This window comes from Fulvia fulva, chromosome 2 (genome assembly GCF_020509005.1).
Source record: "Fulvia fulva chromosome 2, complete sequence".
In the NCBI taxonomy this organism is placed as follows: Eukaryota; Fungi; Ascomycota; class Dothideomycetes; order Mycosphaerellales; family Mycosphaerellaceae; genus Fulvia; species Fulvia fulva.
Genome location: NC_063013.1, coordinates 5,577,153 through 5,592,695, shown reverse-complemented (window position 1 = coordinate 5,592,695; position 15,543 = coordinate 5,577,153). Strand labels below are relative to the sequence as shown.

The 15,543-nt window shown below is 53.8% G+C and overlaps 10 protein-coding genes across 10 annotated transcripts; 6 read left to right on the top strand and 4 right to left on the bottom strand.

Annotated features, from left to right (window-relative positions):
• Nucleotides 1-69: 69 nt before the first annotated feature.
• On the bottom strand, nt 70-2,319 carry CLAFUR5_03473 (uncharacterized protein; the record flags this gene model as incomplete). The annotated part of the gene is made up of 3 exons (XM_047902621.1): nt 70-1,152; nt 1,208-1,548; nt 1,605-2,319. 3 exons carry the CDS (start codon nt 2,317-2,319, stop codon nt 70-72), a joined length of 2,139 nt encoding a protein of 712 aa, XP_047758344.1.
• An 816-nt stretch (nt 2,320-3,135) lies between these two features.
• Nucleotides 3,136-4,148, top strand: CLAFUR5_03472 (Oxidoreductase BOA1; the record flags this gene model as incomplete). The annotated part of the gene is made up of 2 exons (XM_047902620.1): nt 3,136-3,600; nt 3,630-4,148. 2 exons carry the CDS (start codon nt 3,136-3,138, stop codon nt 4,146-4,148), a joined length of 984 nt encoding a protein of 327 aa, XP_047758343.1.
• Nucleotides 4,149-4,376: 228 nt separating this feature from the next.
• On the bottom strand, nt 4,377-5,618 carry CLAFUR5_03471 (uncharacterized protein; the record flags this gene model as incomplete). Its single annotated transcript, XM_047902619.1, has 1 exon — nt 4,377-5,618. One exon carries the CDS (start codon nt 5,616-5,618, stop codon nt 4,377-4,379), a length of 1,242 nt encoding a protein of 413 aa, XP_047758346.1.
• Nucleotides 5,619-6,087: 469 nt separating this feature from the next.
• On the bottom strand, nt 6,088-7,056 carry CLAFUR5_03470 (uncharacterized protein; the record flags this gene model as incomplete). The annotated part of the gene is made up of 2 exons (XM_047902618.1): nt 6,088-6,838; nt 6,893-7,056. The coding sequence occupies 2 exons, from the start codon at nt 7,054-7,056 to the stop codon at nt 6,088-6,090; spliced, it is 915 nt and encodes a 304-aa protein (XP_047758345.1).
• A 284-nt stretch (nt 7,057-7,340) lies between these two features.
• On the top strand, nt 7,341-8,259 carry CLAFUR5_03469 (uncharacterized protein; the record flags this gene model as incomplete). Its single annotated transcript, XM_047902617.1, is given in 3 exon segments — nt 7,341-7,468; nt 7,485-7,521; nt 7,576-8,259. 3 exon segments carry the CDS (start codon nt 7,341-7,343, stop codon nt 8,257-8,259), a joined length of 849 nt encoding a protein of 282 aa, XP_047757516.1.
• A 698-nt stretch (nt 8,260-8,957) lies between these two features.
• On the top strand, nt 8,958-9,690 carry CLAFUR5_03468 (Aristolochene synthase; the record flags this gene model as incomplete). The annotated part of the gene is made up of 3 exons (XM_047902616.1): nt 8,958-9,243; nt 9,293-9,485; nt 9,543-9,690. 3 exons carry the CDS (start codon nt 8,958-8,960, stop codon nt 9,688-9,690), a joined length of 627 nt encoding a protein of 208 aa, XP_047757517.1.
• A 1,717-nt stretch (nt 9,691-11,407) lies between these two features.
• Nucleotides 11,408-12,837, top strand: CLAFUR5_03467 (uncharacterized protein; the record flags this gene model as incomplete). The annotated part of the gene is made up of 3 exons (XM_047902615.1): nt 11,408-12,434; nt 12,522-12,650; nt 12,704-12,837. The coding sequence occupies 3 exons, from the start codon at nt 11,408-11,410 to the stop codon at nt 12,835-12,837; spliced, it is 1,290 nt and encodes a 429-aa protein (XP_047758033.1).
• A 359-nt stretch (nt 12,838-13,196) lies between these two features.
• On the top strand, nt 13,197-14,039 carry CLAFUR5_03466 (uncharacterized protein; the record flags this gene model as incomplete). The annotated part of the gene is made up of 3 exons (XM_047902614.1): nt 13,197-13,366; nt 13,453-13,845; nt 14,021-14,039. The coding sequence occupies 3 exons, from the start codon at nt 13,197-13,199 to the stop codon at nt 14,037-14,039; spliced, it is 582 nt and encodes a 193-aa protein (XP_047758034.1).
• A 29-nt stretch (nt 14,040-14,068) lies between these two features.
• On the top strand, nt 14,069-14,284 carry CLAFUR5_03465 (uncharacterized protein; the record flags this gene model as incomplete). Its single annotated transcript, XM_047902613.1, has 1 exon — nt 14,069-14,284. One exon carries the CDS (start codon nt 14,069-14,071, stop codon nt 14,282-14,284), a length of 216 nt encoding a protein of 71 aa, XP_047758028.1.
• A 172-nt stretch (nt 14,285-14,456) lies between these two features.
• On the bottom strand, nt 14,457-15,353 carry CLAFUR5_03464 (putative transcriptional regulatory protein; the record flags this gene model as incomplete). Its single annotated transcript, XM_047902612.1, has 1 exon — nt 14,457-15,353. One exon carries the CDS (start codon nt 15,351-15,353, stop codon nt 14,457-14,459), a length of 897 nt encoding a protein of 298 aa, XP_047758031.1.
• Nucleotides 15,354-15,543: the final 190 nt, after the last annotated feature.

Sequence of the window (15,543 nt, the reverse complement as noted above, 5' to 3'; positions counted from 1 at the left end):
AATTCTCACCTACAGAACACACCTGGACGTCTACCACAAAGCCACACCAGCTGCGATAAAGAGGACATATCATGAAATTTGATCAGCTCCGTACACGCCGGCAGAAGCCATTCCCAAACCTCCAACCACCCACAGCACCCACGTCACACCGGCAGCTTCCGCGTTGATGGCAGCAGCCATCACCTCACTCGCTGTCGACGACAAGCTCTGATGTCTTCCACGTCGACCAGCACTGTCGTTTCCACCAGACAGGCCCGAGGCGCCGCCCAAGCCCCCCGATCGACCACGCCTAGGTTTTGTCTGCGCAGGACGAGAAGCTGAACGTGAACCAGCTGCTTTGCGTGATCGTAAAGCCCTCGTCGTGGGCTGAGCCGTTGCACGTGCACGAGTCTTTTTCGACGTGTGCCGATCGACTTGCGCGTCCTCATCAGACTCATCTGTTCCAGGGAGTGCGCGCGAGCTCCGTTTCGAAAGCAACTTAGGAGCGCCTGGCAGCTTGGGAAGTTCTGGCTTCTGCGACCAGGCTTCCTGTAATCTCTTCTTCGCAGAGTCCAGCATCGGCGCTGTTTTGTCGCGTACGTCTTCCGCCGTCCTGCTAGCCTGCTCTAGAGCTGGCTCCACGAAAAGCTGAGCTTGGTCAACAACATCATCGAATATCTCCTGTACGCCTTGTGCGGCACTCCCTGCTTTTGACACCACTTCCTCAGTCATCTGGTGCACTCGCTCCATCGCATTTTCCACCACGTCTTCCACCACGTCTTCGATGTCGTCCAACCAAGGCATGAATGTGCACTGGAGCATATCCCGCACGTTCGCAGAGCTGATGACAGACCAGATGCACAGCCCTAGCACGGAGAAGACCACGTCCCAACCAACAGCATTGATCCAGGGGTGATCGCCTAGCTCCTCGAAGATGCTCCAACCTGCGCTACCGACGTCCTTCGAGCGATAGTACTCATTTCGCCACGGTATGAACCAGCCGAGCTGTCCTCCCCACCGACTGTGCCTGCCAAACCATCCAGCAGGATTCGCCTCTCGAAAGGCCAGAACCGATGTCCAGATGTGCGAGGCTGCGGAGAGGACAGACAGGACGCACCACGCCTTTGACAGCGTCTTCCTGGCTGTCTCGGCGGATGTATAGTCATCCCCAATCTACACGATGATTAGCGCAGTTTCTGAGGCAGACGATTCCCAACACACTACTCACCTCATCACTAATAGCAATCACGAACGGCGCCAAGATCAGTACTGCCTGAACCAAACCAAAGATAAAATTCCATATCGATGCGGCCTCGCTGGATGCCTCAGACATCCACTGGAGCAAAGTTGGTAGTACTCCAAGGCAGAAGGCTTCGATAGCTCCTATCCCCAGGACCCACACTGGCCTAGGTATCCAGAAGTCCACCTTCTTTCCATTGTAGTCTTCTGTCTGTCTTGGGCGCAACAGTATTTGCGCGAAGAACACAGATTGCATCGAAGCCAGGCTACTACAGTAGCCCAGAAAGATATAGCTGAGGGGCACGAAACAATGATAGTCACGGTTCACAGCTACAGGAAGTTTCATCAGCGCCAGTCTGCGACAAAGGTGACGATTCGATACTCACTCTCGATTACAACAAACACGGACCAAGCACCCCAACCCATTATCCACTGCCTCGTCCACCAGTTTCGCCGGCTCTCATCGATCAAAAGTCGGAAGTAGCTCCACACGCTTGCGTTGCGACTCCAATCGTGAGGAAGCCACTGAAACCGCTCAACCAGCCAATCTGGCAACTTGCCGTACGCATACTTGTACACCTTCGCCTTTACATCAACCCTGCCAGGAAGGTAATCGCCGAAGTTCTTGGTACCTTTCAAAGCGTTCTGTGCCTCTTGCCATTCCTGCGTGAGTTTGAAAGAGCTGAGCTTGATACTGCGGTGCTTGAAGCGGAGAGTGTGGACGAAGATGAGGATCAGAGCTGCTAAGGTGAGGAAGAATTTGGCTAAGCGCTGGCGGCGGACGTGTCCCTCGTTGAGAGCTTGCCAGTCTGGAATTGCCAGGTCCTGGAGCTCGTCCCCGAGCTCGTCGGTCCAAGCTTGGAGGAGCTCGCACAGGACGATGTAGCAGGCGATGAAGAGAGCGAGGTAGAGGGTGCAGGCGAGGATGCCATCGAGGCGAGGATGTCCTGTCTGGAAGATGGGGTCGTCTTTCAACACTTCGATCGTGGCTGTTGTGGCTGCGACAAGGCAGTCTGCGATGCTGACGGTGATTGATTTCCCGGTCACCCAGACCAAGGCCGTAATGGTCTGGGCAATGTTGATGATACCCATGATGAGCATGATGGATATTGCTGAGTGTGGTCACAGCAGAGATCTCACATCATGCCGACGAGGTGTTTGAGGTACAAGCGGTGAGGCATCGGCAAAGTACTGACTGCAAGGTGCTGGAAGCCGCAATGTTGTTCTTGATTACGTCTGGAATGCATGCCACATTCCAGCTGACCCCGGACTAGCATGATCGACTTTGTTTGCTTCCCCACCACCAGCCGCAGATATGATGTCGAGTTGGCTCGGTCCTGATGTCGAGGCTACCTCTGACCAGAATGCGTAATGCCGTATTCTGCTCGACAGTTGAAGTCCTGCCGCTACCCGCCGCAGCACCCGCACTTGCTCGTGGCTGGACTCAGATGATCAAGTCTGTATGGTAAATGATGGTTTCAACGACCTGCATACGACACCATCCGGAGTGTCCACGGAGCGAACGCTCGTGAAAATTACTGTACATCCGCGTCCACGACCAGATCAAGCAACGACAGTGATATCTCAGAAGCATGTGACACAGCATTCGGCCCCCTTGGGTCGGGTGTCGGGCCCATACCCTAACCTGCTCAGCCTTCAGATCCTTGGCGATATGTTTGCTTCGACTGCATCGTCGCTCTTGCGAGATATCCTGCAACACTCGGACAGATCCAGAGCTTCAAGATGGATATAGCGGGCGCATCGGATAGGGTTGGTAATGCGTTTCTTCAATACCCTCGTGTCGAAACGTTCACCGTAGTTCTCAAGAGGGATCGTAGATATAAGTAATCCACCAGCACATCTCATCTTTCCTCTCGCCCAGCACCCAGCTTCTGCAGCATCATCACAACCCTTGTCATGGTAACAGTGGCCCTCGCCGGAGCCACCACAGGCCTAGGCCTAACCTTCCTGCACACCTTCCTTCACCTCAACGCGCAAGACCAAGAACACAAGATCGTCCTCCTCTCCCGATCAGAGCAGCCCGAATTCTCCGCCTTGGGCGTTGACCTTCGCACAGTCGACTACGCTGACCACGCCGAACCCGTGAAGGCGCTCCAGGGTGTCCACACTGTCCTCTCCCTGATCGGCGGCCAACTCGATGGTCGCCATAATCCTCAGCTCGACTTACTCAAAGCCGCCAAGGAGGCAGGGGTACAGCGCTTCGCGCCGAGCGAGTATGCTGGCAATGGGTATGAGGGAGTGGAAATGTACCGACCTAAGGCGGAAGTCTGGAAAGCTGTGAGGAAGTCTGGGATTCCGGAGTATACTCGCTTCAATTGTGGGTTGTTCATGTCTGTGCTGGCGACGGGGACCCCGAAGGAGGTCACAGAAGTCGGGCTCCGGGAGGGAAGGCAGACGGGAGAACAGAAGCCTTGGCAGGGTTGAGGCCGTGGAACTTTGTGCTGAATATGAGGGCTGGCACTGCGGATTTGGCGGGGGACGGGAGCGCGAAGATGGTGTTGACTGACACAAGGGATGTTGCGCGGTTCGTCTATAGGGCGCTCGAGCTGGAGAGATGGCCCGAGCATCTGGGAATGCAAGGCGATGTCGTGTCCTTCCAGGAATTGGTCGGGATGCTCGAGGACGTGCAGGGTCGTAAGTTTTCGGTTAAGGAGAATGACTTGGACGTTCTGCTTGATGAAGCTGCGAAAAACCCAAGCAAGGCCTTGTACAATCAGGCCAGAGTCGCGCTTCAGAAAGGGTGGGCTATGGTCGGAGACGATCTGAACAGGGCATTCCCTGATGTGAAGCCTGTGAAAGCTCGGCAGTTCATCGAGAAGTGGTGGAGCGGCTTGGAATTGGAAGAGCCAGCATGGGTGGACAACAAGATCTTTGGGCAGAGAGACTTCGATAACGCAAAGACCAAGTAGTGGTAGTCTATGGATAGAAGTCGACACCTTGTATGGTTATCTGCTGCTTCGAGTGAGCTCTCAAATCGTATTCAGTCAACAGCAAAGAAGACCGCCTAGCCCAAACAGCTTGAGGCAAGGGCAGTCTTTCACCACTGCAGCACCGCCCTCCACAGGTCTTGCCCAAGTGACGAAGACTCGGCCACACCGATCGCATCCCTCAAACACAACTTCAAGGGACCCGTCTAGTCAAGCTGTCCGCTCCGCAGAGTCCTTCTTCGGATCTAAGCAATGAATCTCAAGCGCGATCAAGATACCATTATTGTTCGCGTATGGTGTTCGTGCAACGTTAGCAGAGCCAAGGTCTGGATCATGGAGCCTCTTGACGCCATTCTGCAAGTCGACTGCAGTGAAGCCGCTGAACTCTTCGCCTTCTCTGACAGGTACTGGAGGTGGTAACTCCTCGCCCGCCGCTGCGTCAGTGAGCTGTGGCTCAGTAAGGGCGGTGAAATGAGATGTATGTACTCGACAAGCACAGCACACTCGAATGACTGGAGCATCGTGGCGATGCTTTGGCACTTTGGCTCGAGCCTTCTGCAGCTCGAGCAGTCGCTTCCTCAACGGATAGTTGTCTCCTGCTTCCTGAAAGGCTGTGGGATTTTGTGCCATGTATTCCTGGAAGTCGCGCTCACTGATCGGCTCTGGAAGGCTCTCTGGCATGAAGACATGACGCAGTCCGTCGATGACTTCGTCCAGTCGGCTATCCTCGTGCCATGTCTTGAGGTTGGAGTCTGGTGTGTGTTGGTGTGCCCACTTGTTACTACGGAAGCGTACACCGAGCTCCTTGAGGTTGGGAAAGTCTGCCTTGAGACTTCGAGACTCGTCCGTGCTTGTAATGTACGGCATCCATATACGCATGTCCTGGGCCTTGATGTGTAGACTAAGGTTGGTGATCTGTTGACCATACATTGGCGAGGAGGCTATCGCTTTGACGAACATGTTGGCGTCTGACGGATGATGGAATGTCATGTTGTTGAGAGTGTATAGTAGCGCTGCAGACTCGTCGTGTATGATTCTACAGGCCCTCAACAATTGCGGTTGTAGGTTGTACCTGGTATGCGCGTCTCTTGGACGGGGCCACTCCACGGGCAAGGCTTCTCTTGACATCAGGCACAGTGAGTATATGCGGTCGCGGATCTCCCTGGGCAGCTCAAACAGCAGTGAGTTGGCGACGCTGTCTGGGAGTTCGGGTCTATCGTTCAAGGCGGGAGCCTGAGGTTCTGGCTGAGTGCCCGCCATCTCCAGATCTTCGTCCTCTGAGTACTCGCTCGTGCTGTTGAGAGTGCTTTGTCGTGTTGGGGCGCGGTAGTAATGTGGATTCGCTGGTCGAGGCGTGCCGGCGTTGCTGATGTAGGAGAGGGATCGTGTACTGAGCACACTCTCACGCCATTCCTGGGCGTCAGATGTCGGGAGGTGGTGTGAAGTCGACATGGTGTGGATATCGATTGGCGAAGTGTGACGACGATTGCGGGTCACATGCGAGTTGAGTAAGTAAAGTGAGGCTGCAGGCATGGTGTTAACTTCAGAAGATGAGCGGGCTTCAGGGTTACGACGATGCTGGGCTTGGCAAACAGTAACATGACACAGGGCGAATGAAGCAGACTCAATTGATGCAATGAAAACATCCTGATGGACTCAAACTCATCTTGACAACGTCCACAGATTACGAAACTGGTCTGACCCACAGTACTGCGCCTGTCTTGCGGCACGTTAAGTTGCTGATGATCAAAGTCGCGCGCTGCAATTAACGCCTTGCTGCTTGTAAATTCACACAGTCTTCTGCTAACAATAATCATCTCAAATCTGTCGCTCCTGCCCGTCTCCTACTGGACTACTCTTTCCATGTTCAATCCTCACACTCTCCTCTGAAGTCTGTCTCCACCAGTATAAGCTGAGCAATCTATGCATCAGCAGTCGCGTCCCACAACGCCTTCGTCTTGGACAGACCAGCCATGGCTCCAGCGGCACCCATGAAACCCAAGTTGAACCCTGGGAACCCAGACTCGTTCCATTGCGCGAACTGGAAGCCTACCGGGAACCAGCACATTGGCACCAGCAGCTCAGCGTACCACCTCGAGTCGTTCTCTTCGTTCTCCTTTGCGCTCTTCGAGCTACGCTTGCCACTGTCCAGCTGTGCCTCTCTTGCAAGTCTGACAAAGTCGCAGCAGAAACCGAGGAACCATGCCCTGTACGCTGTAGTGTAGATGGCAGTCGCCTTTCCGCCGTACTTCTCCGTGTACTTCGCTGTGAGCGCTCCTGGCAGGATCTTGCTGTCTGTGAGCAGCGCAACGTTCTCATAGAACTGGAAGATAATGTATAGCGTGCACTGCGCTACTGATGTCGCGTACAGCACTTGATCTTGCCCCGGCTTTGGTCCTTGCAACAGCTGCCTTGCCCATGCGTACATTGGGAACAGTCCGAAGAGACGCAGTGTGGTGCGTGTTGCAGACAGCAACGAGCCGAGGTTCTGAATCGGCGATGGCTCCCCTACGACTACAGGAGTTACAGATGGGAGGGCTGTCTGGCGGTTGAGGAACACGGCAATGCGCGCCTTGAGGGGACCGGCTTTTGAGTCGAGATGGGCGAGGAGGTACAGTGTGTAGTTGAAGGTCGAGAGGAACGCGCTCAAACCGCCTGGAGCAGCCAGAAGCCTATTGTGGATGTAAGTCAACGTTCACACCTCATCTGCAGAGCGGACTGCATACTTGTTCAGTCGCAGGATGATGCGATCTGGGGTCGCCAACAGACTGACTGCCTTCTTGGGCATCCTCTTCTCTGCCTCTCTTGCAAGCGACTTCTCGGAGGCGTGCGACGGTTGATTCTGAGCGCCATCTGTGGGAGCACCTGGCTGGCTGGCTGGTTCCGACATGCTTGTGATTAGTTATGTTGGTCTACTGGTATAGCGACAGTCAAGTGTTGTTGCAGCAGTCTGGTGAAGCAGCAAACAGAGCAAGATGGCTCGACTGCTAGGAGAAGCGCACCCCATAGTGATTACTGGTGAGAGTTGTACCTCGGGTGAGTGGACAGGTACAATGAGCTCTGTATCGTGCTGTCATTGGACGGTCCCAGCCACGTGAAGCTACAGCCTACTCCAGTCTCCACCTCCCTCCTCGTGGCACAACATGCCAAGAACATGCATTGCTGGTCGCCGACATGGGTGTTCCTGGGCAATTGATTAAGGGCATCGGAGCTGCGGCAGCAACATCCGATGGTCGTCGTCGTGGAGACGGAGTGTTCATGGCCACGGCTGTCGACTGTGCTTCAGACGGGAGGTTGAGAGGGTGACAAGTGCTTTAGTGAGCGTGTCATTACACCTGGCCACACGAAACCGACAGTAAGTCGCTGTCTTCTGCGATTCAAACACATCCACGACTGATCTCTTTTCCAGGACGTGGAATGGTGGCTTCGAGACAAGCTACAGTCCTTGAACTATACTACGTGGTTCCACCCAGACGTCACCGTCGTGCTACCAAGTACCGATGTACCGCAGAACCCACCGTTCGTTGGCAAGGAACTGATCGAGCACGGAGATTTGCTTCACGTAGACTTCGGCGTTACTGCTCTGGGCCTCAACACAGACACTCAGCACCTGGCGTACGTTCTTCCACCAGGAAGATCAAAACAGGACATTCCTAAAGGTTTCCGCGATGGCCTGCGTAAAGCCAATCAGTTACAAGACATTGTTGGTCGAATGATGCGGCCAGGCTTCACAGGCAACCAAATCCTCAAGTATGCTCAGGACGAGATGAAGTCCCAGGCAATCGAAGGACGAATCTACTCGCATCCGATAGGCGACTGGGGACATTCGGCTGGGACGCTGATTGGCATGTCAAATCTGCAAAAAGGTGTCTCGGTCCTTGGCGATCTCGAGCTGTTGAAGGACATGTATTACAGCATTGAGCTGTATGCTGAGCATTTCGTGCCAGAGATGAACGACACTTTCAACTTCTTCCTTGAGGAGGATGTGTACTGGGACCGGGACACTGAGCGCTTCGAATGGGTCTACGGCAGACAGGAGGAGTTCCATCTGATCAAGTCTAGAGACCCGGCGATGCTGCGGGTGCAGGGCTAACATGAGACCTGTGCGAGTCTTGCTGCTCTGCTTGCAAGATCGTGGTTATGCTGTACAGCAAAGTTCGCTGCAACTTGCGAAGGTATTACACAACATTTGGTCGATCGAGCTGGACTTTTTACAAGCGATGCACGCCACGCACTTCGGTCGCAAGCTGAAAGGCGTGGTATGGGTAAGTCGGTCAGAAGAGGACGAGCTGAAGACTTCTAGGTATACAATGCGATTGGTTGGCGCATAGGTATGAGCCATCGGACACTGCAGGACAAATATCTGCATTGCGACTAGGGCCCTTCCAACATTGAGTGGCTTGCATTAATCTGCTGATAAGCGCGGCCGTGGCACGAGCGAAGGATGCAATCTAACTGCAAGTGGCACAATCTAGATCAAAGTCCGCCCTCACAACCGCTTTGAGCTTTGTACACTATCGTGCATCCTTCGAAACCGTGCAACATTGTGCCGTGACGGCAGCACTGCATTCTTCTGCGCAACCCTATTCGCAGAAATGATGAGAGGTGCCTGGTAAAAAGGCCGGTGGTAGGCCTGCAGAGGTAAATCTTATTATCCTCGAGGATTCGATCGATTTATTTCGAGTCTTTCTCTTCTCATCTTTCTCTGTTTCACCACAAGAGCAGAACAGCACATTATACGCAGCAGCGCTCGCCCTGCACCGCGACAAACACAGGACTTCTCGAGCGAACATGACGACCTCAATTTCGCGTGCCGACTCTGGCATCAAGATGAAGCGTAAGACCCTGCCGGAGGTGGACGAATACGCGATGTGCGACTACGATCTGAAGAAGGATGAAGTGGCGGCGTTCACGAACGAATATGTGTTGGGCAACTGGAACTTCGAGGACGCCTCGGCGAAGATTGAGTACCTTAAGCATAGAGTCGGTCATCTGGCATACGAATACTTCCCATCTGGATTGGACGAGCGGATGGTCCTTGTGGCGCGACTAATGGCTCTGTTGTATTTGATCGGAGGTAAGATGTCCTGTTCCAAGTTGTACGCAGCTTGCTGACGGATGTGCAGAGTCGTTGGTCGAACTCGACCTAGAAGATGGCGAAGACTACCTTGGAGCACTCGACTCAGCGGCCAAAGGTTACTGGCTACCAGACGACAATATACCAGCAGTCTGGATGCTTTGCGGAACCCTGGATGAGATGAGAGCCGTCGACTATCTTGCTGTCGATGACATTTGGTCAACGAGCCTGGCACACTTGAGGTAAGGAAGTATTGCTGCGGTGCGCCTCCCATGAATTTTGTAGCTGACAATAGACAGCGCGAACCTCGTTAGGCGAGGCCGACCTCAGCATCGACATGATTCATACCGCGTCCCTGCCAGTCTCCGGCTTGGATACTCGTTGGTTGGAGCTCTTGAGCCATTCGCTATCGGCCACTGTCTCGAGAACGATTTCTCTTCTCCTTGAAATGACCGGCGAGGCTAACTTACGCCTTTGCGTTTCGACGGCTAATCAACCACATGAGTATATCCAAGTGACATCAAGGGTAACGACCAGGGACCATCACCAAGAAAGGATGCCGGTAGACACTCCACCACGAAAAGGATCACGAACGTCGCTCGACGAGACCGATTCGTCTGCATTACGCCGTCCGGCGACTCGTGCAAAAGGTACAGACTGTGCATGTCGACGCCAGTTGCTGCAAAGCACCGCCGGTCGTAGTCGTCTCGACGCTTGCAAGCACAAGCTTGGCACAACCTCGTGGGAGGCACAGCTTCCCCTCTATGCCTACGCCATCACTTAAAAGTCTTGCCCTAGTCAGGTCTTAGCAGAAGCATAAATAGAGCGAACCGCTGGAAGACCGCAGCTCGAGCAGTCGTCATCATGAGATCAAGAAGAAGTGCAGATCGCAGATTGCATGCAATTCCGATATGAGATTGCCAGAGACCGGCATACTGTGGCCGATTTTGACTGGTTGAAACGCAACACGACATGGTCCAGACGATTGGGAACGCGGAGGACAAGCCTCTTTTATAGGCACTCAGAGTTTGTCTTGGAGACATCGAGGGCGTAGCAGACATGGATCAGGAGAGCAGCGTTCCCGTTGAAGCCTCTTGTTATCTTCGGACCAAGAGACACGCACGAGTCTGGAATTGATGGCAGCATGTGCGGTCAATATGCGATGGGGAGTGGTCCGACAGAGAGTTACAGGATTCTGGGCATGTATACGGCATGGGATGGCTTTGAGAACCTCAATGCCATTTTCATGTTGCACAGCATTGTCGATAGCGACGTAAGCAGGTAGCACTCCACGCATTTGCCGTGATGACCCTCGACGACCAATAAGGTTCCTGATAAGATGGCTGATGGCGTCAATGGCGTGGGGAGCAATCTCGGTGCAATTGAAAACATTCTTCTTGACTTCTTGACCTCGCTTCGTCGCCTGTCAAGAGTCATTCACCTCAAGCACCTGCCAAGACTACACTTGTCGCCATGGCACCTCTTACGCATCGTTCAACGAAGGAAACGAAGGCTAACGACGATGTCGTCTCCGACCCTCACTCCGACTTTCCCGACGAGACCTCTAGCATGGATTCAGACGAACGCTACTTGGTACGACCGAGCGAGAGCACTATGGAGTGATAGCAATGGTTCAAAGTAATCTTCGAGATACTCAGTGAGTTACGAGCAGCATCAAGCTTAATGTCATGCACGCGGGTGCTTCGCCATCTGACCCTCTCACCAACCACGCATCAGTCAGGGAGTGAGAGCGGCATATGGGCAAGGCTGAGAATATACCGTGTTGAACTTGATCGCAGTAATTTGCGCGGAATTGGAGATGCATGACCCTTATATCAGCCGATGCTCTTGCCCCTTGACTTTTGAAACGTGTGCAACTGACTTCAGAAGCAAAAAATTGGCTACAAACAGGTAGGTACTGTATTGCTTTGCATACCTACGGAGTGCTGACATTTCACAGTCACTCCATCGTCAATGGAAGTTCTTCGAGAGCTTCGCGGCAAGCTTTGGTTCGTCTTATGAAGACCAGCAAAGGCATGGTCACTGACTTCTCTTAGCCGCTCTCTACTCCGTGGGTGGCGTACGAACGACCTTCACCATCGGAGTTGGTGCTGGAGGTCCAGCAGCATACTGGAGCTCGTACGTTGTGACATGCTTCTTCGTCATGATTACTGCAGCCGTACTGGCTGAGATCTGCTCTGCTCTCCCTGCAGCCGGATCGATCTACTTCTGGGCAGCAGAGAGCGGTGGGCGACGTTATGGCAGACTCTTCGGCTTCGTAGTGGCTTGGTGGTCCACCACAGCTTGGACGACGTTCATTGCCAGCACTTGCCAGGCCGCCGCGAACTTCCTGTTGTCCGAGATTACCATCTTCGGCGTGGACTTTCCGACTGACACTGGAAACATCAAGTTCCGTGCGGTACAGTGGATCGTGGCCGAGGTGATTCTTTTCCTCGCGATTGGGATGAATTACCTGGACCCGAAAACTTACAGGACCGTGTTCCGGATTGCAATTTGTCTCATCCTCTTGGACTTCTTCCTCAACATCACCTGGCTCCCGATCGCAGTGTCCAAGACTTATGGGTTTCAAGACGCCAAGTACGTCTTCACACAGACTTACAATGAGACTGGAGCTCCACCTGTGTGGAACTGGATGCTGAGCTACTTTGTCACTGCTGGAGTCCTGGTCGGTTTCGAAGCAAGCGGGCACATTGCAGAGGAGACCAAGAACGCCAATGTGGTTGCGGCCAAAGGAATTTTTACATCTGCCGCTGCGTCTGCTGCGATAGGCTTCCCGATTGTCATCTTGTTCCTGTTCTGCCTGCCGAATCTGGAGACGCTATACGGTCTGAATGCACCGCAGCCATTCGTCTCCATCTATGCTCTCAGCATGGGCAGGGGTGGGCATGTTTTCATGAATGTCATCTGCATCCTTGGGCTCATCTTTAATGCGACTGTCGCTGGAGTGGCGAGCTCAAGGCTCATATGGGCTGTGGCTCGCGATGGCGTTCTTCCGTGGTCTGGTTGGATTGCGAAAGTCAGCGACAAGAAGGAACCCAAGAACGCGATCATCGTGATGCATGCAGTCGCGGCCTTGTTGCTCTGCACTATCTTGGCCAGCCCGGTTGCTTTCACGTCATTGGTTAGTGCGGCTGGTGTGCCCACAATCACGGCATATGCTCTGATCTGCTGTAAGTTTTGGCTTGACAGACCCGCCGAAGAGAGCTAATATGACACAGTTGGTCGTACATTCTTGACTCCCCACAGCCTGTCAACAGCGAATGCCAAATGGTCTCTCGGGCGCTGGTCACGACCACTGAACTTCATTGCTTTCATCTGGAACACCTACCTGGCATGCGTATTGTTCTCACCAATCGTCTTCCCAGTCACTTCCCAGAGCTTCAACTGTAAGTCGAACCGCTCGCATGGACGCATAGTGTATCGATACTGACTGCTGCAGATTCGCCTGTGATCTTCGGCGCCATCACGCTCTTCGGTATCATTACCTGGTGGGTATATCCGGAGGACACCTGGCTGCCCAATGCTCGCTTGGGTCGAGTGGCAGACAACATCGTCGAACCCGGACAGCCGTGATATGGCGGGTATGGCAGAATTATGATGGGACCAAGACGGCGGTTCAACGTGAAGACTCTGGGTCTGGGCAAGGCTGTGGCAAATCAACAGGCGGCAACAGCGTTCGTCCCTCTTCTTTCGGGGGAATAAAACCGTCGATTCCGACACGTGACTGCGTGCCCAGGGTCTTGCTGCCTGAGCTCCACCTGAGCTGACCGGTCAAGCGTCTGTTTCCATAATGCTTAAACAATCAACAACCAAGTCGCCTCCTGCTTTGCTCGATCTTTGTACCGCATCCGTCTTTTACCGTAATCGCAAAACCACAGCCCAGAAGTAGTTGACTGCAAGTTCTCTAATCTCGGCCTGAAGCTGCACTTGCGATGGCACCGCCGCGTTCGGTCTTTCTAGTTACGCGACGCGACTTCACCTCTGACTCTGAAGGTCGCCTCGAAGTGTTGGAGGCATTCGCCACTCGAGACGCGGCCACTGAAGCTGCCGAAGCCCATGGCGAGGAGGAGGATGCTGAGGTGAAATTTGAGGTCACGGAACTGTCAGTAAAGGAAGGGTGGCCAAGGGTGGCAAGGGGTAGGTTCAGAACGCCTGTGATCCTGTCCTCGTCATTGATCTGATTTGTAGTGCCGCTGCTTCGAAAGTGAAGACCAAGAAGACCGTCGCTGAAGACGAGGAGGACGATGACCAGAAGCCGGCCCCGAGCAAGAAGGCCGCCGCCGAAAAGTCAGAGAAGAAGGCCATACCAAAGGGCAAGGCCGATTCGCTGCAGGGTCTGAAAGCAAGTGGTGTCCGTCAAGATGGCCGCGATTATGCTAACAAGCTGCAGATGACCTTCACAGGAACCTTCAAGTCCATGGACCGCAAGACTTGTGAAGCGACTGCTAAAGTGTATGGTGCCGACATTGTGAGTGACAAGAAGCTTGCGGAAGCCGACCTCATCGTGGTTGGAGAGCGCCCTGGAACGAAGAAGGTCGACGAGATCAAGGAGAAGTCTCTGAAGACAATCAATGAGGCTGAGTTCCTGGAGATGGTCGAGACTGGCAAGGCGGCCGCTGGCCGGGAAACGGGCGAAGAGGGAAAGGCCGAGGAAGAAGTCGAGGAAGAGCCACCCCCAGCCAAGAAGTCCGCACCCAAGAGAGCCGCTCCAAAGCAGGCTGCCGCAGCTAAGAAGAGCACTTCCACCGCCATCGAGGGAACTCCAGGATCCTTGAAGGGCCTCGATCTACTCTTTACTGGCACGATGACCGCCAATCGGCCCGAGATGGAGAAAGCCGCTGTCGCTTGCGGTGCCAAGATCGTCAAGAAGCTCGAGGACACAGACTATGTCATCCTCGGCATCAAACCAGGCCCAAAGAAAGTGGAGGAGATCGAGGAGAAGAAGCTGAAGACCCTCACAGAGGCTGAATTCTTCGACATGATCGGCGCTGAGCCACCGTCTAGGAAGCAGAAGGTGTGAGCTGAGACGTTGATGTGATGCATACTGTACAGGACTCGAAGAGGATACACATGCTGGTAGTAAAGCGATGCTCAGGAATCAGCGTATGCATGCCACTGTTGGCGACAGGTTTTGAGATGAAGAGATAGCCGAAGTTAAACTTAGCTTTGCTGTCCTTTGTACAGACCAGAATTTACGACGCTCCTAAGCGGCTCCGCAAGTCGTTCCAGGCATCGGCTTCAAGGTTCCCCTGGGAAACGTTCATTGCAATGCTCTGCACGCTCGCCTCCTTCTCTTGCAGCTGATCAATGAAGTGTCTAAGCTCGCCTGCAGCCTCTTCGCTGGGTACCGCAACCTTCGTATCCTCGTTTGGGACCGACACAATGTCCGACGTGGCAATTTGCAAACTAAGAGCCTCCGTCATGGCTTCGCCCACATGCTTCGTGTCTCCAGGCTCCGTCCAAACCACGAATTTCCCATCATCATCTTCCGTAACATCTTGTGCTCCAGCTTCCAACGCAGGCTCTAACACATCATCCATCCCGACTCCCTCCTTCGCCTCAAACACAACCCTCCCCCTCTTCGTAAACAGATATCCAGTTTTGCCTTCAGAGCCTCCGGCTTCTTTGATGACCAGCCGTACCTCTGCCAAAGTCCTGAGCTTTCCGTCCGTCTCGCATTCCACGATGACGGCGACATTGTTCGGCAGTAACCCTTCAACCGTCACGCTCTCTAAAGCATGCCCGCTCAAGCTCCGCCCCTGACCTCTTGCGATGGCTGCCTCTATGCTTGCTTTGGCGAACGACTCTCTCTTGGCCTTGGTGATGATGTCGGCGAGGCGAGGGTTCATGTTGGGGTCGGGGCCGAAGAGGCGCGAGGCTGTTGCTATCTCATGACTGAAGATGCTGCGTGCTTTGTTCTTTGAGGAATCTGTTTTTGCCTTGTCATGCTTGATCTTGGACCACCTGCTATGACCGGAGAGGGAGGTGGGTGTTGTTGCGAAGGACCGCGTGCGGCATTGTGAGCAGAGGTATCTCTGGTAGGGTCGATGGATGAGATCCAGGGAGTGGAGGCCTCTGCTGGGTGCCATGATGGTGATGGTGAAGTAGAACGGAGACTAACAAGGGTAGAGAGAAGTGTATCAGCGGACATAGCTCGGCATTCGGATTAAATGTTTGTGGAGCTATAACTGGACTGTACATTCAACATCCTTGCTCCTGACATGAACACACGACACGACTGAACGACTTTTTACGGCCTTGTTACGTGTTTGAAGGCAT